Source organism: Cinclus cinclus, chromosome 8, assembly GCF_963662255.1.
Source record: "Cinclus cinclus chromosome 8, bCinCin1.1, whole genome shotgun sequence".
NCBI lineage: Eukaryota > Metazoa > Chordata > Aves > Passeriformes > Cinclidae > Cinclus > Cinclus cinclus.
In genome coordinates this window covers 30938802-30961389 of record NC_085053.1, presented here as the reverse complement: position 1 = coordinate 30961389, position 22588 = coordinate 30938802, and the positions used below count along the sequence as shown (strand labels likewise).

Here is a 22588-nt window from a genome sequence, read left to right as displayed (position 1 = left end):
GGCTGAGCAACTTGAGCTTTTCTCCACCTGTAATTTCTCTCCAAGCACAAAAGCTCCTCCAAAAATGAATTTTGTAATCTCTCACTGGAAGATTGATTTTTGTTCTGGAATTTATGACCATATCTCCCAGTGTCATAATTCCCATTTGGTAAGACTGATTAGTTACTATGTAAACATAATTTTTGAAAGTCACTTTTCACCAAACTCTTAAAATTCTTATCATCATCTGAGAGAATTATTAGAACCAGAAGGACTGGATTTTATTACTAGTTACAGTAGGCTAATCCTTACCATGTAATGACAACTACTTCAGTATTTTGAGGAGCATTTCATCCCCTAATCATCAGACATTTGAACTAATTTTTTACTTTATGTAATGGCCAGAAATACTTCTATTCTTTTTTCTTTCTGCACTTCTCCCCTTTCCTGCATATGTTGTACGGTTTTTTTGGGATTTTTATTGCATCCATAACATATAAACTCGCATATTTTCTGAAAAGTAAGATGTTCCAGAGAATTTTAATTAATTTTAAGTATGTCAGATCATGGCAGAAGAACATATCTCTGTATTTTCTTGGATTAAGTAATTGTAAAAGGATCGATTCTTCAGAATACCAATGTGTTCCCATCCCTGAGATGTGTTTTGCAGAGGAGCCCCAGCTGGTAGACAGATCCATCTTGTACCTGATGGAAGTACTGGCCTGGTGCTTCTCCATCCCTGGCTCCTCCAAACTAGTGCCGTGAGTCCTGTGGCCAGCAGGGTCGCACTTTCCCACCACCCAGCCCAACTGGAGCTGCTGGGACCAAGGGGGATGTGGAACCGGTCCCAGGTGACCTGTTGAGGGCTCCAGTGGTGCTAACTTTCTTGGGTAATGTACAGCATTTTCAGTGGTCATGAATAGATGTATTTGAAGAGTTTTTACTATTACTGAAATCAGGTGTTTTGGTTTCAAAGAAAACCAAGAAAAGACCATACAGGAGGCAATTCCACTTTAATAGTCTCCAAATCTCCAGTATGTGAAAGGAAAAATCATAAAGTATGGCAGTATACAGCCATTACCAATAGAAGCAGTGTTAGTCAGCTTCTCAATACTGCTTTTTAGTATTTTATAGGAAAAAAATTGGCCTAAACATTTGGCCTAAAACTTCTTATCCATGAATTGTTGGGGGTTACAGGAGATGGAACCTGACACTTAGGAAACTGCATGAGAACCACAGCTCCAAGTTACTCGATGTCTTCTGGCCTCACAGGATGAGGCAGGGGTATAACTGATTTCTTCTCTGTATCTCTGGAAAGAGCTTTTCTCATATCTATAGCAAAAGGAAAAAACGTTGTAATAATAATGCAGTCGTTGTACAAGGCTGTATTAAATGAATTCTCTATTAAAATAATTTCTAATCAAGAAAATTTCCTAGAATCATGAGACTTCCTCAAGTTGGAAGGGGCCTGTAAGGGTCCAACTTTCTGCTCCACGTAGTACTACCTAAAACTATACTGTATGATCAGGAGCATTGTGCAGATACTCCTTGAACTCTGATGGGTTTGATGCCATGACCCTTTCCCTGGAGAGACCACTGCAGTTACCAACCACCCTCTCAGTGAAGAGCCTTCTAACGTCCAGTCTGAACATACCCTGACACAGCTTTGCTCCATCTCCTCATGTCGTGTCACTGGTCACCGGAGAGAGGAGATCAACACTCCCCTCTGCTGTCTTCTACAGACTGTGACGAGGAGGTGCCTCAGCTTTCTCTTCTCCAAGTGGAACAAACTCATGGACATCAGCTGCTCCTCCTAAATCTTGCCCTCAAGACCTCTCACCATCTTGATTGCTCTCCTCAGGACACACTAATGTCCTTAATGTTGCTCAGTGGCAATGATATCAACTGATATAAAACACTGCATGAAACTCAGCTGAATAAAATGGAAATGACAGGCTAAAGGGACAAATATATGATTTAAGTCACATGCAGCAATGGTAGGTGTCTATCCTAGCCCTTGTATTTCACAGTGCTCCTACATAACAAATAAATAATGCAAGAACAGAGATGATATACAGCCTGGCCATGTAAGCCTTTGGGAGGATAATTAAAAAAAGACCTAGAAAGAGAAAGCACCTGGTAGTTCACTTTTATTAACATAATGAACATTAACATGCTTGAATTTCACATTCCTTCCCTTTTAAATTGAAAATGTCACCCAATTCTCTGCCATTGTTGAACACTAGCAATTGTTAATTTATAGGCAGACGTGTGGGAAAAACAGTTTCAAGTCCCTGTTACGGGATGAAAGAAAGTAGTGACATTCCTTCTTGTTTATTCTTGTTCTGCTGTTGATTTTGCCGAAGATAGTACAAAATGTGTAAATGGCAAGATTAAGTTTTATAACTGATATAATCTTAAGTAAGAAAAGTTATCTAAAGGAGGATACAAAAATCCCATTGATCAGCAACTATCTGAAATTGTTTCATAGGCCAAAAAAATAATAACCATCTTACAAACAAGCCCAGGCACCCTCTACATGAGAATTGTTCCATTCAATTTGAGACCGAACAAGAACTTACCATAAGCATCTTCATCTGGCTCCCCACTGCTAGCTGAGTAGTACTCTAAGACTGTCCGGTACACACTGTAGCCTAGTTGCTTATACATATTTACAGCAACCTGATTTGACACTCTCACAAAGAGATCGACAAAAAATCCACCCTTTCTTTAGCAGGGGAGGAAAAAAACAAACAAAACCACATTAAGGAATAGTAGGTAAATGTATTTCTAAGTAACAACCCATAAATTGTAATAAAACCAAAGCAAGTTTAATGTAGTATGCTAATCAAAGATCTTTCACAATGTAATAACAGATACTCTCCTTTACCAAGTGAAAATTCAAATACAGACACGGATTTAATTTTATTTTTGTCACATGGTCCTTCTACACCAATCGGTGGGTTCAGAAATTTGAAGAGAAAGAACAGGACATGCTAAATGCCCCCACAGGCCTAAATCCATATGATATGATAGGATTAAAAATATCCACATTTTAGATTGCTTGGATGAGGAGGAGTGGAATCAGTCACAAAATTCAGTTGCCTAACAGGAGACGACAGACCCTTAATTTCACAGGGCAAGTTCTTCAATACATCATACTATTTTCCAATTTTACTGACCAAAGTGGAGTTGTCCTACCAGAATCAGTTAAGGACATTTCCCAGTGGGTTCATCTGACACTAAATTAAATTTTCTCAGGTACAAGTAACCAAGCACGGGATGGCAAGTAAACTAAGATACTCTCTGCAGTACAAAGTTTGTCCAGGATTGTGTCTGAGGACATCGCACAAAGCCCACAGTTACTGAACAAGTATGTTGGAGACCCTACAGGAAACAGTGCTGACATTTCACAAAGCTCTTTTCCTGTCAAGAAGTATTCTTTTACATAGTATCTCTACTGGAATTCAGGTTATGTCCTCCTCACTCTGTCATGTTGACTTTCAGAGAAACGCTGAGATTTTAAACTGCTAAGCAACTTTCATAACATTTTTTCTCCAACTGTGAGGAATTTCAGAAAATAAGAACACCACGTAAAGCGAAATTCTACCACATAAACCAGGGACAGGTGTCTGTAGAAATACTACTTTAAAATTTTACTTTAAAAGATAAATTTAAAGGTAGACATACTACTCACTTTTCTGAAATTTCTTCCAGGAGCTCCATCAATTTAGCAGCCAAACCCAGCCTTCGAAATTCTGGTGCAACAGACAGAGCAGTAACGTGTCCATGCCATTCTTCCCTAGCCACAGAGCCTTCGGCTTTGCCCATGACTGTGAACATACAGAGCATCAGCACAGCAGCATTTCTGGAGTAATGCAGTGCCTGCAGCCAGACAACTTCACAAAAGGAATAAACCATGGATAAACACACATTACAATGGTTGTGGTAGAAGCTAAAACAGGGATGTCTACCTTTTCACTCTGTGATTCAGCAGCCACTAAAAGTGTCATTTTGCTCAAATATTACAGCAGTTTCTTGACTAGTGTAAATGAAACCACCCAACAATTTTGCAAATTCCTTGCTTGAGGTGACTTCTAAATGCAAATTTCAAGCAATTCTCACAAGTCTTTCACCGAACCAAAATTTAAGCTCTGACTAAAATAGAGGAGGATCAGAGGGCTAGAAACCCAAAACTACCATTCCAGCAACTATTTGAGACTTTTGGAGATTATGGTGGATTAGATCTTGGGAAGGTTTGTCAATCTGGCAATAGAAAGCTAAGGCCCTACAAACAGAATGTGTTCCAAGGGGAAGGGAAAAAAAAAAAAAAAACAAGTGAAGGTGGGATGGTGTTTTTTTCTGGTTGCTCTCCTTTCTACACTGGGCCAATCCAATGTAAGTTTATTAATGAACATTCACACTTAGTACTCTTTGCTTTTATAGATATCACAGTCATTGCTAATAAGCAACAAGTGTGGTGGGTACAGAGAAATGGTCTGTACAGCACACATATTTTCAGCTTTAGCATGTCAAATACTTTTCTTTCCTGGGTCCCTGCAAAAACCATTACTCTGCCCCACCCTGCCTCCTGGCAGTTCTTTTTGGCACGATTTCTGAAAAACACAAATATTCCACAGCAAATTAGCAAATGACATCCAGGCCCAGAGCTTTCCCTTACAGGGCAATGCAAAACACAAGCCCAGCACTTTTACTCACTGCGTGTAAGGACTTAGTTTCAGATTAGAGAAATACCCATCCACTAAATACGGGTGGATGTTACCACAGCTAAGGCTCCCCCCTGGGCTAGGAACGTCAAACGGGGAGCTACGGCCATGAATCCTGCATAATTTAAGAAACGGGAAGATGCAAAGCAACGTTCCTCTTCCATGTTGGATATTTGGTAAACGCGAAGAGTAAGAAAAGCTCCCACGTTATAATCCCCGGGATAGGCAACGAAGGGAGACGTTACCGCCGGAACACCCGGCACTCACTGTAACCCATCAGCTCCCCGCCGGGCGCCTCGGCGACGATGAAATACTCGGGCCAGTGGGCGAGGTACTGCAAGTAGAAAGGAATCCCGTACTGCGCGCTGGGTTAAGGAGCAACTGCGGCCGCCACGGCTGCACCGCCCGCTCCCGACCCCGCGCCCCTGCCCCAGCGGGAAGGATACGGTCTCGGTCAGCGGGTCCAGATTGCTGTGGGGGAAGAGAGTGTGACGTTCACCCCAGGCCCAGGCCCTGGCCCGCCCGGCCAGCGGGGCGCCCCGAGGACCCCGCGGCGTGGGGAAGAGCGCAGGGGCTCGGGGGCAGGGAGAGGGGACAGCCGGCACTCACATGTTGTTGAATCGGAAGAGGTCATCGCAGGTGAAGGCGCGGAGCGTTGTCATGATGACGGTGGTCACGACGATGCCGGTGAGGGTGACAGCGATGACACCGCCCCGGAAGCGCTCCTGTGCCCGAGGGCCTCTTCCGCCGCAGAAAGGCGGTAGCCGGGGCGGCCCCGCCCTCTACACGGCTTTGCCCCGCCCCGCGGGACCGCCCCGGCCCGGCCCGTGCCGGAGGCTGCCGCAGCGGGCCGTGCCGAGCAGGGGCGGCGCGGGATCCGGGAGCGAGAGCAGCGGCTGGCACGGCCGAGCCGGCCCGTATGGCGTGAGGCGCGGTGGGGCGGGGCCCAGCGGGACCGCAGTACTAGGAGGACTCTGAGCGTGTGCAGTTCCACCCCGAGCGCACACGAGCTGCACGTAACACGATGTGACCGTAATGTGCGACACGATCGTGCGCAGAAAAAGCAGCTCTGTCTCTGGAAAGACGCCGCCGAACGCAGGCGGGAACTGCCGTGCACAGTACATGCTCGCCTGATGTGGAATGAATCCCAAACTTGTTCTCAGCACCAAAGCATGACTGATCCTGAACGCCCCTCACCACTGCACTGATTTTAGCACCTTGCCCATCCCACTCTGCAGTCTCTCCACCTTACGTCCCCAGACCACTGGCCCTTAAATTTCGCTTTCAGAGGGCTGCCCGTCAGAATCCATGCTCAAGAAGGACAACACCGATTTAACTGGCACGCTGTTGCCATCAGCAGGTAGGTGCCTCTTCATCATTAGCAAAAACACGGCTGGAGGTCATGCCAGCCAATTGACCTATTCCACAAAGATAGTCCTTAGTACTGGACAATACTTCATTTACGTGTTACACATCATCCCCTGTGGCACCCAAAAAAACAAAGAGACATGATGTCCACTATGCCAATAGGCATTCACCTATTCCACACAGCCCACTGTGCCATTCCTCTTACCTCCACTGGCATAATTCAAATGCTGAGCTGTTTCTGAACAAAGTTACCACTGCAAGGGACCCAGATCACTCTAGTTATTCTAAAGGTTTGCTCGAAGGAGCAGAAGTTTTGCTCAAAAATTTGGGGCTATACTTTGGGTTTGATTTTTGTCTTTCAAAATTCTGCACGAGATACACTGAATGGAGTTTGGGTACATGTTTTGTGACAATGAAAGACATCTTTCTTGACCTGGAATTTAGAATCATGAGATGCTGACAAGGCTACACCAGGCAGAGTGTAGCCTATCAGCTTCAATATCTGTCAGAGTTCTGATAAATTAAGGGTCAATGTTTTGGTAGGAAGAAGTTGATTCTAGGTCTGTAGTTGTGGTGCAACAGTCATGTGGGATTTCAGAGTTGCCAGAAGCCGGAAGAGACTACGTTTTTCAGGATGCTGTTGGAGGTGTGAGGGGGGATATTAAACTTGGGAGAAGGAATAGGCCACTTTAAGGCTGGTTCTTGGTCCTTTCAGGTGTTAGGAAATGCATACCTTTATAGCTCTCTCCCCCTTGAGGCATTCTTTTCCTGCAGAACTATGAGAATTATACAAACTGGACTTTGGGCTATTTTACCATACTCAAAATAAAGCCTTTACTTCTGAAGTGCTGAAAGGCACTTTTGTTACTGTGACTGAAGTTCGTTCAAAATCTGGTCATGGCTAGGGTAGTCTTTACTATTATTACATTAATTCCCAACATTGTAGCCTAAATCAATTTTCCATTCAGTGAGTTTGGCTTTTTATTTTAAATGACCACACATTAATATATAGTTGGGCTAGTATGAAAACTGTGCAGGCCAAATCTTGGGGTGCTATCTCTGCTGAGTGACGTACAGGCCTTACTTAAGCATAAGTATAGAGATTATCAAAGACTTCCTCCCCTTCATAATTACCTTTTACTGTATATTACAAGTGGAATATCATTCAGTCTCAGCTAGGATGTGTGGAATGTAAATTAAGAGGCAATTTTAGCACTTCTATGAAGACAAAGAGGATTTCACCCTTCAGAGAACAGGTATTTTCCACAGCTAGTTTTATTTTTAATTACACCATAATCAAGTGTTGACAATTACTGTCTCAAAAGCTACAAAAGCAGGATTTCAATCCAGCAACAAATTTTGAATCAACTCTATGTTCAATTACAAGTCACTGTCCAACAGAGACCTCCTCTAGAATGTTTAATGTTAGCAAGTTTCACTATACATATTTAAGGTATGCTGTATTTTGAGTATTGGTGGAATTTTGTCTAAGGGATGCATCAATAAATAAAAACATTTATATATTAAAAAGAACCATAATTAATGGTATCATATTACTGGTATTACTGGTATCAATTACTGTGAGAAGAAGCAGCTGTTTCTCAGTACAGAAGTGTGACAGCAAACATGAACAGGAAGAATCAAATACACAAGTGTGTGGTATTAAGTGCATGGCTTAGGTAGGACTGTGTTTTGTTTTTTGTTTGTTTTTTGTTTTTTTTAAAGTGCTTTGCTTGATCCACCATCAAAAGAGGCCTGTATGAAGACCAGTATTACTAGCATGGTTGACATTACAGGAATAAAGTTAAGCATTCAGAGTCAAGCTTTGATTTGAATATTATATTTTCTTTTAAAAAAGCCAAGGCCCATACATCTAGATCCAGAATTGAAATGTTTCTACACATCTTGGAATACAACCAAAGAACATGTTACACTCAGTTATGAGAACCAGCCTGTTCTGATACAATTGATAAAGTGACAAAGTCTACAGCAAAGCTATTGCTTTACTTCCATGATGTAAACACATCTGAAGGCAGAATATGCTGACAGTTTCACAGATGAGAATAGAAATCAGTAAAACCAAAGCAACTGGTCATACAAACATTTCGTCTTTACAAGGCTTAGCTTACAAGCTCAGGCTGTACGTTTATTCTTCGAAGGACATCTTCTGGCATACAAAAGACAGGATTGACAGCCTTAATTTGTTCTTCTCCTAATAAAGATAGTCCAGCAATACCAAATAAGGTGTGAAATGGATCCACCTGGGAGGAAAAGGAAAGTTTGTGCCTGTTTCCAAAAGTCAATTGGTTTTTCACTTGTATGGAATGAAACCTTTGTTTGCCAGCAAGAGAACTGAAAATCTCTATGGCTGGGGAAGACAATACAACTGAATAAACTTTCATTTGTGGTAACGTGTTGACAGGCAAGACAATTTCCATAGCACACATTTACAATACTATGATTTAGTCAGGAGTGCTTGTCAGTTATATGCTGCTAAGACGATTTCCAACTCAGAGTTAGACAGAAAGCACTCACATTTGTCTATTAGCAGGCAACATCACAGTGTAGTAGAAGGAAAGATAATTAACATTTTAAAGTAAACTGGTTCATCTACAGGTATGACTTCCACAAGTTCCCCATTTGTTCTTCAGAAACATCATAATGCTCTTTAATGGTCTCCAAATACAGAGCTGTGCTGTAAAACCCTGAGAGGGAAGCAGCAACCCATTTTGCTAGAAAACATCCCAGAACTATAAATAAAAACAAAACCCCCCAAACCTCTACTCCTAAAACCATACAACCACCACCCCCTCTGCCCCCCAACAAAATAAACGAATGGAAAAAAACAAAACAATCCAAACAAAAAATCCCCGAAACAAAGAATTTTAGGGATGAGTTTCTGTGGGAGTAAATAAAAAACCTGGGCATCAACATTTCTACAGGAGTAGAAATTTCTACACTTCAGCAGTCAAAGAGAGGTAAAAATAATATTAAATGACTGCTAACATAATAGAAAAATTCTCTCAAAGGTGCTCTCCTTACATAGAAGAGGCTCTGCAGAGCTGCTCTTCCAAGAAGACACAAATATTTCAGCACTGAAAGCTAGAAAAAACATTTAGAGCTCAAGTTCTGGGCTTTACTTGGAGAATTCTGAAAAGGGAAAAGGTCTTCCTGTAAGCTCCTTAGAAATACAAAACTCTTCCTATTTTAAGAAGACAAAAACACTTTCCAAATGACAGACCCGAGTTATTAGATTTCTCCTCAAACTGGGAATAAAGTAGCTGCTCGCAAAAAAAAAAAACAACAAAAAACCAAAAACCAAAAACAAAAAACAAAAAAAACCCAAAACAAAACAAACAAACAAACAAACCAAAACAAAACGAAGAAAACCCAAAATAAACCAACCAAAACCAAAAACCCCAACAGCATTATTTTTTAATGCATTTGTGGAGAAGGGAGCAGACATGGGCAACTGCAACAAAAACAGATAATACCTCTCCAGATCATTAACTAATAAGCCACGTGTTTGATATGAACCACAATGGAGTCTCATAATACTCTTTATTTTAGCTGTCCAGCACGCTTGAAAGATACAAACTTTACTTGCCTTTTCACTGGGACAATATTAATTACTTCCTCGTGAAACCACAGAGAACAGACCAGCTAAATTGTAACTGCTCTCTCAAAGAGCAAAAAATCCGTACCACCATCCTCTTGATGATGTTATTACAAAAGCGTCTTCCTCCCTCTGCTAGACAAAGGCCAGCTACAAGATTTATTAAATGGCTGGGCTAGCAAAGTAAGTTAGTGTATAGGGATTCTTAATAAAAACTCAAGATTTATTTAGATCATACAAAACCACCAAGAGACTCAAGACTGCTTAACCTACTTAGCAGATTTTAGCTTCCAGATCATTTCACAAAACAAAATAACAAACCCAAAAAACCCACACACCCACCAGAAAACCCACCACCAAACACAGTGTTTTTACATAGATCTTCCAAACGGTCTTGTGAGAAATGGTTTGCGTTGCATGTGTTATGGGAACCGAACCAGATTTTGTAAGGAATGGCAACCGACTTCATGGGGGGATACAAGTGAATTATAAAGAATGTGCTCCCCAAGTACACCTTCAATGGCAATTCTACCCTATTCTTTCTTCAGAGTAAACTGCAGACTTTAAAAAACCCACCTGGAACGTGAGTTGAGTTACACTCAAACAAAAGTTAAAACTTCCAGTTAAAATTTCCATGTGTATTTTCTTTAGAAAAAGTATTACTTACCATATCGCCCGGTCTGTCAGCAAATCCTCCAGTCTCCTCATCCTGGCAAGCCAAAATAAAGCAGCGCAGTTTCTCTCTGTCAATCCACTGTATCCTACCAATCATCTTCAAGGAAGCTAGCACCCACCATGAATAACATACATCAGGTAACTGGCAAGCAAAGAAACAGATTCATATTTGATTTGGTTTAAAACATAATGTTGCAAATTTGACTGGTAATTCTGCACATTATCAGGTGTGCTGCCATAATACTCTTGCAGAGACACAACACTTAAGAGCGTCTTTAGAGTAAAAGAGTTTCTTGACAGAGTCTCTTTTCAGCTAGCTTCTGTTTTCAAGAAGGACAGTATCTTTTTCAAACTTCTTCCCTTCTTCAAGAAACAAGACCACAAGAATGTGATTTTTAAAGACTTCTCCTTCTGTGAGAGAGGCTGAAAAACCACAGCACTTTTTTCAAGAGGAAATACAAAGACGTTCTTATCAACTGTTTGTATTTTGGGGGCAAGGGGGGAAGCAAGGGAATCTGTTGGTTGATTATCTATTTGGCAGAGATTATTCTAGGTTACACAAATTTCTAGTATGATGTGGAACACTATGACACTCTGGATTTACATCCAGTAAAACAGTATTTTTTATACAATTCCTATAGAAAAGATCATTCCCTAAGTCAGACAATATTAAAAAGCCAGTTTAACAGGATAATGGTTCAAGAGGTCAGCAAGACATGCTTCAGTATGTGTACTTTCCTATATGAGGACTCAAATAAAGCATAGCTAAGGACTGAATGACAAGTGTTAGTAACAAAAGAAAGTATTAAGATGAAGGCCTGACTTCTTTGAAAAGTTGACTAAATGTTTTATAGAAGTTGTAACATTTTGCAGTAGTTCAGCTTCAGAAAGAAACAATTTCTACTGAGGTTTGAACACAGAAAAGAAGCCACACAATACCTTCTCTGGTCGTCCGTTGAGGCCTCCCGAAGGTAACTGACGTTCACAAAGCCACCAACCAAGCAAGTCAACATTTACTTGATGTAACTGGTCTGTTATAGCCAGAAATCCTGTGCAACAATAGATCTAAAATTACAGACATAAATTTTTTGTATATTTAAAAACTAAGTACACTTTAGCAGACTAAATGCAGGAAGATCTCAAAGTAGCAATACAGTCTTGTAAACAATGCAAAAGAAGCTCATACACATTTCAACTTTTAGTTTCAAAGACTTTTCCTACAGAAAAGTATGTTATTGTTACAGTTACTTCTGTAAAAAAGTACTAGTAACATAATTTCATTACATAGCAGCCATATTTTACTAATATAAGACACTAATGCAGGGTTGGAAAAGTGATCTTAGCAGATCTGAGAGAGCCATATAATTTTGTTTTAAAAACACAGACTCTCAAGCCAGACTAATCAAAGTGTCTTCTGCAGGCCAAATACGGCCTTAATCAAAATTTTGCATCCAGTCTATGGTTTGTTCCTGTACCTGCCTTTTACCCTAAAACTTGCAGAGAGTAAACAAAAGACCAAATGAATTCCCTGGCAGAAACAGGCTAACCTGGATCATTAACTATCTAGGCAACTCCCCATTATGTTCAGTCATGTCACGCTTACTTTCAAAGTGCCATGTAATATATCTGGACTGATTAATCCCCTTTTAATAATTAAATTAAAAATTAAGTTTTTTCCTGGGAGATAACATTCGCAGTCCAACAGCATACTTTGGTCAAATTTCATATGGTCATTAAAAAAGCAGCAAAGCACAAAAAAGCCAAGATTAATGGAATCATTAAGGCTGGAAAAGACCTCTAAAATCATCAAATACCACCAAATAACACTAAACCGTATCACGAAATGCCACATCTGCTCATTTTTTGAACACTTCCAGGGATGGAGACTCCACCACTTTCCTAGGGAGCCTGTTCCAATGCTTAACTACTCCTTCAGTGAAGAAATTCTTCCTAATACCCAACCTGAATCTCCCGCAGTGCAACTTGAGGCCATTTTCCCTTGTCCTGCTACTGTCTCAGAGAAGAGGCCGATCCCCACCTTTCAACAACCTCCTTTCAGGTAGCTGTAGAACAGTTAAAGCTTCTCCTGAACCTTCTTTTCTCAGGACTAAACACTCCAGTACCCTCAGCTGCTCCTCACAGGCCTTATGTTCTAGACCCTTTCCCAGCTCTATTACCCTTCGCTACAGACATGCTCCAGCACCATAATGTCCTTTTGGAAGTGATGGACCCGAGACTGCCCTCAGGACTGGAGATGCCCCAGCAGTGTCTGCAAAAGGGACAGCAACTGCCCTGGTCCAGTGCCCACACTGTGTCTGGTACAGCCCAGGTGCCAATGGCCTTCCTGCCCACGTGGGCACACTTGGGCTGATGTTCAGCTCCTGTCGACCAGCACCTTAAGCCTTTTTCTGCTGAGCAGCTTTGCAGCCACTCTTCCCCAAACCTGGAGCATTCCACAGGGTTGTTGTAACAAAAGTGCAGGACCCAGAACTTGGCCTTGTTGCCCATCACACAGTTGGCCTTGGCCCATGGATCCAGTGTGTCCAGACCCCTTTGCAGAGCCTTCTGCCCACCCATGAGGCAACACTCCCACACAAACTCCTCCTTCCTGTGACCTTACTGAGGATGCACTTGATTCCTTTGTCCACACCACTGATGAGGATATCAAACAGGAGTGACCCCGAAACTGAGCCCTGGAAAATCCCATTTGTGACCCTTTGTCCAACTGGATTTAACATCATTCCCCACTACTCTCCAGGTCTGGCAAAGCAGCCTATTTTTCACCTGGCCAAGACTGCACCTGTCCAAGCCATGCGCTGTAGCTTCTCCAGGAGAATGCTGTGGGAAAGGATGTTAAAAAGCTTTACTCAAGTCTAGATAGGCATATCCACTGCCTTTCTCTCATCCACTAGACAGGTCACCTGGTCATAAAAGGAGATCGGGTTTGGCAACATTCTCAGAAAACTACTGAATTTCCACGGAGGTGAATAAGAGAGCTTTTTAAGGAGTATGTGAATAAGCACAACAGATCTAATCCTCACAGGAAATGCCAGTGGCAAACACAGTAGGTTCAGCTATTGAACTGCCTTCCTCAAACACTAGAACATTCAATTTAGACTATATGGGCAATGCTACTGTACTTATAAGGTATGTACATGTAACAGATTTAACTTTTTTTCTTGATTTTAAACAAAGAAAGGGCAGGAAACCCAACATTTGTCACCAAATGCCTCTGTATTTTCATGTGATGAGGTGAATCCTGGCTATGGCATTACTCACCATAATTATGCAAAATAAACAGGTAATGCAACAGCACTGAAGGTTGATTTTTTTCACACACTGACATTAAGTGCACTAAACTCTTCCATGAAAAGATATAAAAATAGGAAAGGTAAATTTAAATTTAAAATTATTTAAATTATGTAAATTTCCTGTTGAAAGAAGCTATTTAGATTGTCTTGCTCAAGAGATCCCTTAATTTGTTCTAATTATACTACTGCATTTTCTTCTCAAGTAGATTTGTGCTTTTTTCGGAATTCACTGTCACCAATAACAGTGTGTAACACTAGTGATCCTAACTGATAAATATTCCCATTACTAAGTTAGGTATATCATCTTAAATGTGGCTTTTTAAAAAAAATTAAGTAATACTTGACAGGATTCATGCTGCAATAAAGCACACGGGACTTAAGTTTTTTCATGCAGAAAAAGCCAAATCTTTTATTTCATTGTTCATATTTTATAGGACTATCAGAAGACACCATGTTAAACCTAACTGCTCAGCAATATAGTGAAACTCAGTTAATTGGTCAGTAAGGTCTATTGTATATATCTATTTAATTTTCTCTCTCTAGATATGTTTACATATTTTCTTAATTGATTCTCATGGGACAGACTTCTTGTTTCTCACAGGTGCAGACTACTTTTCTCTACAGAATAGTTTCTTATGTTAACTGTTTCTCATGTCACTAAACTTTTCTTATGGGAACTTACAAGGCAGTTGATAATTCAGCAGAGCAAAGCCTGATTTTATAAGGCCTTTCTTTTATCATGTCTTTACCTGTATGTAACAGATTCACGTCTCATTTTTATTTGGGTTCATTGGCTGATAAATCTCAAACATACTATATGATTGACCTTTATGACATCATTATGATTTGTGTTGGAAACAGTGATAAATCTTGTCTACCATCTCCACTGACAACCATTTCAAATTCTCTAAAAATCCTGATGCTAGCAATTTCAAAATCACTATAAAATACAGTCCTAAAAGCTGTTCTGTTATGATCTTTTTTCCTATGTAAACTAAATTCTCGAGTCTCGACTCACCTTCTCAGATTAGGTTACCTATTTGTTCATTTATTTTAACTAAGATACTAGAATCGGGCATTTGGGAAACAAGAGGTACATCAATTATCATCACTGATATATGTTTTCAAGAAACATTTATAGGCAGCATGTGATGCTTGTTAATTAAAGTATTTCCATATAAAGAGAAACTCACCTGTCCTGCATGTGATTCAGAACCTGGTCTACAACCAAATCCTCCATCAAAGTTCATACAGGACAAAACAAATTCTATTGCTTTTCCCACATCAATAGCATCCAGCTTTCCCTGAAAATCAGAAAATAATTAATGCACTTGATATTCTACCAAGCTGATCCTCTGCAGAAACTTCAGCAATATCAAAGAGCAGTACCAATCAATTCCCTACTTATGCAGGTGATGGTTTAGGACTTACCAGAAGTGCAAGAGTTGCTGCAGCACAGAAAGAGAACCTTGTATCTATTTCTCCTATAATGTAGGGGGTAAGGAATGAAATAAGATTATTTTTTCAACAAACATATATTTAAATCACTAATGAAAATATGGAACAAAATGTTAAATTCCTAGGTTCTACATCAAAAAACAAAATTCAGCTAAAAAAACCCCCCCCATGCAATTTAAATTTCCAGCTTATCAATTATTTCCTGAGTAATTCAGAAAATATACGTTACCATTTAAGTGATCTGTATGTTCTACTATGCATATAAGTCAACAACTCATTTATAGTTGGACAGCTATATGTCCAAATCAATTCAGCTAGTGGTAATTTACAAATAATTGTTTAAATAATTTTAGTTTATCTGTAGTGCTCTACAGATAATTCCAGAGCAATGGAAATTATGTAAAAATAATCAGACAACTCTTGCTCTGCCTTAAATCCATCCAGAAGCAGGAGCCATTTCTTGTTTTTGGCAAAATCTAATTAAAGTTACAAGGGTTATTTTGCGTATTTAGACCTAGAAGAAAAACCAAAGCCCCTACACCTATAACAGAATGACTGCTTGTCAAGTCCATTATAACTCCTGTAGCACAAACTCCAGTCAATTAATAGCTGAAGACACAATTTAAAATCAAACTGAGCTGCAAACATCCCGTTTCTTGTTCAAACTTATGCAAGACTGCTCTTCTTAAGAAATTCACAAGCTGAAACAAACATCTACTACATCTAAAGCAAACATCTACTGCTCTGTCCTACATCAGGGAATGCAGTCCTTCAGCTGTGCCTCTTGGAAATAATGTTCATCCATTTTGCGATCAGTACACTTGTGACAATACTTCAACAAAAAGGACACAGCAAACTGTGAACCAATTTAGCACATAGCATATCATCTACCTTTACAGTAGCATACATACACTGCTAAGATCTCAGTTGCAGAATTTTACCTGAACAAGAGTGATATGCAATAGATTTTCTTAAAATTCAGGTATTCCATGGTGACAAATACTTTTAGAGTGACTAGATATTTATGCCACAGCTCAAAAATGCCGTGTTTGTTCATAAAGAATTTATATCCAGAAACAAAATCAGTATTAATAGATCATAAGTACAAACCCAGTTTTTCGCACTCCCACACAGTGAAAAATCCTTTCACAGTTGACATGGATATAGATCATTACTAGCTACCATCAAACAGCAGTAGTACAGAACGTTCCTTATGAAATAGCTTATCTAGTATATAAAAGTACCTTTATGTTAAAAATGCCCAGAAGTTTTCTTCTTTAATAACTGAACACTACTCTTAATACAACAATGGAACTGAAGTTGAGAATATTTATGAAGGGAATGAAACATAATTCTGTCCTTCTTTTTCACGACTCAGAAAATAAAAGTGTTAACATACAATACATGTGCAAAAAGACTATCCAAGGAAACTTAAGTTTACAAACCTAGGTAAGTCAACCTAGACACTACATTTAAAAGATCTAAAAATTACCCCATTCATCTCCAGCAAATGATCCATCTTCTTTCTGCAAGCTCTGTATATATTCAACAATTTTATTTACATCAACTACATGGAGACTATCATATAAGATAAGAATCTGGGAGGGGAAAAAAAAACACAGTAACAATCAGAGAGAAGTAAAAATCTTTAAAGTTTATTTTTAACATAAAAAATAATTTATAAAATACTTGATTTAATTAACTCTGAATACTATTTGGTAAGGTTTATTAAACTTTTTTTTTCACTTTAGTACTTAATCTCTGCACAGTAGATTGTCTAAAAAGTTTGGGACATTCTCAATGGAGATACAAACAATTCAAATGGAACTCTTTCATGCTTTGTTACTTTCCTATGTTGAAGTCTCCGTTCAAAAACATAACCAGGTTTATTTGTTTTATGTTAGCAATATGCAGAACAGAGATTTGATTACGGTTAATATTGTAATAGGACAATGACACCTCAGATGTACCAATTTCTAGTTTTGCACTGTGGCTACTTGGATACATGTACGCTAAGATGCTAGTTACTAATTGTGCTTACATCGAAAACTTGTCAACAATTACTAGTTTCAAATTATTAGATTTTTATTTACATTCAATTTTTAAATATAACTACTAGAACCAATAGAAGCAATAATTGAACAAAAAAGTACATTTTTTTCTTAAATTATGATTATACATTATTTCTTAAATAATGATTATACACCAACTGTATAGTGAATATATTCTGGAAGAAAAAGAAAGGTTTTAGTGGGGAATACAGTTTTCCAAACCAGCACTGATTTAAATGAGCAAATCTGTATGACACAATCTCGTGTTAAAAGAGCAATACTGTTTCTAAGCCCCATCTGACTTCATGGTTTTACTCATAACTTGCATAATCGGTAAAGAGAGTAATTAAGAATTTACTATATATAACAAAATGAAAAAAATCCAGTTGAAACTAAGCAATATTTTTGTACCAATGCTGAAAAACACTTGTCACTATGACTTTAAACTTAGTTAGCTGGAATCTTTCAATTGTTGGATAAAACTTAAGTCTTACAGAAAATTAAAAAAAAATTATGTACAGCTCCAGCAGAAAATATATAACCACAGCATGCACCTCAAATGCAAATCTGACCAAATTACTATTAACTGTGATCACACGAACATATGATGTGATCCTTTAAATGTCCTGGATATGTAAAGAGGACTAAACAGTGTTTGTTCACTAAGAACATGCATACTCATTAAGATTTGCTGGTTAAGTTTATCACAAAAATTTTACATCAGCATTTGTGAACATTTTTTCAGTTTGCACAGCTACAGCTTAATTTAGTTAACATGAAGATATGTCCTAGTAATATGAAGTACGTATTTAAGAACGAACATGTTTAATATGTAAGGTAATTGCACCCCCTTTATAATGAGATGGAATTGGTGAAAGGAGCTGCATTGGACAGTTTGGAAAAGTTCAGACATCACAGCCTGAAGAAACTTTAGTGTCCTGGTTCTCAAAGTATTCTGAGTAATTCTAGTGCTAGAGTGGTTGACCTAAAGATCTAAAGTGGTTGATCTAAAGATCAACCTTAGAGCATCCTGCCCTACCTAAGGAGTTCAAATCTAATACCTTAAATCCAGCATGGTTTCTGCCTAGAAAAGAATGCCATATTATTTTTGATGCCATTAAAATACTTCATCCGTAAGATTGAGAGACACACACCGTACTGCAAGCAATCAAGCTATTTGTTCAGAACTGTTTTGGCTTTTTCAGTACTTTTTCACACAATGGTTTGCATGAGCAGAACAAGTCAAAACAAAAAAACAGAAAACAAAGGCACAAGCAATAGTGAGAAAAAAAGTCTATAATGGAGATAGCTGCAGTGAAAAAGTAAGATTGAGAGCTCCTTTTTATCAGGGGGAGTGTATGCACCAAATAAATAAATTAAATGCTCAACACACTAGTCCAATTTTTAAATTATACGTCCCCCAAAAACTAATACAATAATAAAAAGGTTTACTCTTATTCTGGTCATATGCATCTGTCACCTCAATGTAAACTAAGAAGAATTTATAACATTGAAAATTATCTATAAAATGCTCCAGTAAAACCTGTAGCTAAGGAGTATTTCAAGACAACTTTCAAAACTGGCAAAAATGCAGTAACCATTAATTGACCATTAAAAGTAAAACATTCTCAAATATAACAATTTTTAGAAAGTGATACAGCTAAATCCTACAGTTTTGTCCATTACATTTTTTTAATAAGATACTGAAATAATTTTTGCCATGGGCTTCCAACAGTAACTGTTTCATGAATCTGCAATCATCAAAATCTTAATCACAAAACGCTTTTTTCTAACATGACCCTGCTACACTTACCTGGACAGCACTGAGGGTATATAGGAGATGAGGATCATGACCTATGCTGGCACTTATTCCACCACATTCATGTTGACAAGATTTGATGAATGACAGAATTTCTTCTTTGTTCATTCGGTGCAGCTGCCCCATGAGATCCATTGCTGTCAATCCCCAGTACACACCACTCATCCTCAAATACTCTGACATACAGTATTCCTAAAGAGTGACTTATTTTAGTTCTTGATCAGATAAGCACATCATCTATATAGCACAATGAGAATATATTAATTAACTTTCACAAATAGCTTCTAGTCAGTCAACCATCTTCCATCCATTTAGCAACTACACATCAGCCACTCACAAATATTCTATACATCATGCACGTGTGCATATATAAACTCATACGTACAGGAAAATGCACATGTAGATACCAACACATAGTACACTCCCTTCCTCCCTGTATTTTTCCAGTTCAAAGCATCAAGCTCAATGTCAAATTAGTCACAAACAAGTAGCTTCGTGCCAATTTACTTCAGATCACTTATTATCTTGGCATTCAAAGCCCTCAAACTGCCACCCCAACTAGTCCCAAAAAATAACAAGTCTCTTATTTCCAAGTGCTAAAACTCTCACAATTTGAAGCTGCACTAGGATGTGAAGTTTTATATTAAATTCTCTTACATTGATTACATCACCTACACTACATAAACGTTATTTTTTACATGCAGTACAGTTGAAAGCAGCAGTGCCTGGTATGCTTTTATGAACAGTAAAGGTAACTGCAACTTTTCTTCACATAAGCTGTCACTGACAATTTTCCCCAGCTGGAAGTGGAATCCCATTGTTGTGGGCTACATCCGACCACTTATGACTATAAAATTGGTTTAAGTTTTCCCATCAAAAGAGTAACGTGCAAATGCAACTCTACTTTCGTGTTCTAGTGGATGAAGAAGCTAGTAGCTTGTTTCTCAGGTCTCAGAGTAATTACAGAGCTAAAATGATAATCTTCAAATTTATAGTCAGATAATACATGCCAAGACTCATCACAGACCTAGAGAAATTAAAGGCACCTTTATTTTATACTTTGGACTACAGGGTAAAAATCAATTAGCTTGTCAACATACATCTAACCCTTAACTCTGAGCCAACAAATAAAGGTTATTACTGTTAAGAGAACCACAGCTGTACTGTAACAAACTGATACCTACATAATCATCTTTCTTTGTTCCATACGAAGCTATATAGTCCGCATGTTTTTGTGAAAGTAATGTGCTTGGGGCATCGGGTTTTATTATAACATCCTTTTGCGGTGTCCCCTGTAAAAAGCACCAACAAGTCAGTTGCAATGTTAGATCAAAACGTTTTAGCATCTTGGTATAATATACCCAACACCGATGACAGTGACTCTGGGGAAAAAGAAACATGTCTTTAACTATTCTGAGCACAGGTCGGGTTGCGCATCTCACGCCATCACTGTTCAGCACGGCTAAACCCTTCCCCGGGTTTAGCCAGCTCGACAAGAATAACCTGAAGCGCCGGAAGCAGGAGCCCTTCCCCGGGCCCGGCCGCGCCGCCCCGCGCCCCACGGCCCGCGAGGCCCGGCCCAGCCCGCGCGCTCCCGGGGCCGCTGCAGGGCTGGACAGGCGAGTGCCGGCCCCGTCCCCCGAGCGGACCCAGCGCGACTCGCGTTCCTCCAAGGCCAATACAGCCGCGCGCTAGAAAACAACGCGTTCCCGCAGGCGAGACGAGCCGCAACGCGGACGGCAGCACCCACCATGGCCTACGCACGCACAGGAAGAGCACAAGCGGAAGGCGGTGGCCGGCGGGGCCCCGCTGTGCCCGCCCGGGCCCCGCCCGCCGGCGGCTGCGCAGAGCCGAGCGGTGCCGCCCGCCCGGGCCCGCGGCCGCGCGTTGTGCCGGTCTGCCGTGCTGCCTGTAAAGTGTACTCTGAAACGGGTGGTAAGTCTTTACTACGCTGACTCCAGCTGTGCACTTTCTTGCATCACAGCAAACAAGACAGCGTTTAGAAATAACTTCGGTTTCCTTCCTCAGTTCTATGGAAAAACAAGAATTTAGTCACAGGTAAAACTGGTGAAGACAACTCTGCTGTTACTCAAAAGCGTCTCTTCCTAATTAAAACTGTCTTGAATGACTATGTTCACGATTACTAACTCTTGATGCTGGTACATTCCCTCTGAACTATACCAGATACGAACATCAGACAAGAAGTATTATGTATGATGCTGGGTTGCATAGGTCAGTCAAAAATAAGATCTATTTCTTACATACGTCAAATACTTACCAAAGATGTTGCATCATTAGTCTTCCTGGAGGAAGGTTGGTAATTTATAGAGAGTAAACACTTTCTTTAAAGAACTAACTTCTCAGATAGCTTACCCAAGAAGTAAGGATTGCAGAGCTTATACCTGATGACAGTAATAGTACCATCCTAAATTCACTAAATGCACTAAATTCAGATGAGACATGAGAATCTATTTGACAGAGCAAGGACATTTTGGAGGGAAATTGGAAATGAATTAATAGAATTATTGAGGTTTGAACACACCGCTTGAAATCATAGAACACAACCCACCTATACCAGGTAGGCTTACCTAGAAGAGGTTGTTCAAGACCACTGCCTGTTGAGTTTTGAGTGTCAGATGGAGACTTCACCATCTATGCCACCATATGATATCCCTCACAATAAAAAAATAAGTTGTGTTCCAATGGAATGTCATGTATTTTGATTTGTCCCCATTGCCTTTTGTCCTGACAGTGGGTACTACTGATGCTGGCTCCCTTCTCTTCGTTGCATCCCATCAGGTATTTATGCACATAGATAAAATTACCCAATCTTTCTCTTGCCCAGGCCAAAAAGTTAGCTTCTTCTCACATGGCAGAGGTTTCAGGCCCTTAATATTTGTGTGGCCATATACTAGACTCCTTTAAGTCTCCATCTTTCTTATACAGGGGAGCCTAGAACTGGATGCAGTACAGTCTCACGTATCCAGTAATTTGTTCAAGAACTCCAGGGCATGTCCATTCTGTCAGCATTGCCAAGAAGGGTCTATCCAAGGTTAAAGAAAACCAAAATTCCTTCTTTTGGCTGTAATTGCTGCAAACATAGTTAAGTATATACACTGATGGAAAGGAATAATAGATGTGTATATACAAGAAAGACATTAAGCTATTAGAGACCATCCAAAGGAGGGCAATGAAGATGGTGAAGGACCTTGTGGGGAAGCTGTATGAGGAGCGGCAGAGGTCACTTGGTCTGTTCAGCCTGAAGACTCAGAGGGGAAGACTCATCACAATCTACAACTTCCTTGTGAGGGAAGAGGGGCAGACACTGATCTCAAGTCTCTCATGCCCAGTGGCAGAACCTGAAGGAATGGCTGGAGCTGAGTTGGGAGACTGAGTCAGGAGGTTTGGTACTGTGGGAAGGCTCCTCTCCCAGAGGGTGGTCAGGCACTGAACAGGCTCCCTATGGCAGTGGTCGTGGCGGCAAGGTTGCCAGAGCTCAAGCAGCATTTGGACCATGTTCTCAGGGACAGGGTGGTATTTTTGTGCAGGGCCAGGAGCTGGACTTGAGGGTCCTTGTGGGTCCG

At 40.0% G+C, this 22588-nt stretch overlaps 2 protein-coding genes and 1 non-coding gene across 9 annotated transcripts; all 3 read right to left on the bottom strand.

Annotated features, from left to right (window-relative positions):
* Positions 1-975: 975 nt before the first annotated feature.
* On the bottom strand, positions 976-5439 carry NAA20 (N-alpha-acetyltransferase 20, NatB catalytic subunit). 6 transcript variants are annotated; one of them, XR_009933389.1, is made up of 7 exons: positions 5316-5439; positions 5153-5177; positions 4974-5064; positions 3677-3878; positions 2562-2707; positions 1634-2098; positions 976-1311 (listed from the first exon to the last, which is right to left on the bottom strand). XR_009933389.1 is itself a non-coding variant. In XM_062497847.1 (6 exons), exons 1-6 carry the CDS (start codon positions 5366-5368, stop codon positions 1226-1228), a joined length of 603 nt encoding a protein of 200 aa, XP_062353831.1. In that variant the 5' UTR covers positions 5369-5439; the 3' UTR covers positions 976-1225. The 6 variants fall into 6 exon arrangements, 3 of the variants coding, with proteins under 3 accessions (XP_062353831.1, XP_062353832.1, XP_062353833.1); XR_009933390.1 differs by having other exon boundaries at positions 1634-1935; XR_009933391.1 differs by having other exon boundaries at positions 3677-3812.
* Positions 5440-7342: 1903 nt separating this feature from the next.
* Positions 7343-20793, bottom strand: RABGGTB (Rab geranylgeranyltransferase subunit beta). Of its 2 annotated transcripts, XM_062497247.1 has the most exons (9): positions 20755-20793; positions 20189-20296; positions 18999-19196; positions 16627-16732; positions 15108-15160; positions 14870-14980; positions 11305-11430; positions 10358-10507; positions 7343-8335 (listed from the first exon to the last, which is right to left on the bottom strand). In XM_062497247.1, the coding sequence occupies exons 1-9, from the start codon at positions 20755-20757 to the stop codon at positions 8195-8197; spliced, it is 996 nt and encodes a 331-aa protein (XP_062353231.1). In that variant the 5' UTR covers positions 20758-20793; the 3' UTR covers positions 7343-8194. The 2 variants fall into 2 exon arrangements, with proteins under 2 accessions (XP_062353231.1, XP_062353229.1); XM_062497245.1 differs by lacking the exon at positions 20755-20793 and having other exon boundaries at positions 20189-20664.
* Positions 19950-20032, bottom strand: LOC134047053 (small nucleolar RNA SNORD45). The gene has a single exon (XR_009933403.1). It is a non-coding gene; the product is annotated as a small nucleolar RNA SNORD45 (small nucleolar RNA).
* Positions 20794-22588: the final 1795 nt, after the last annotated feature.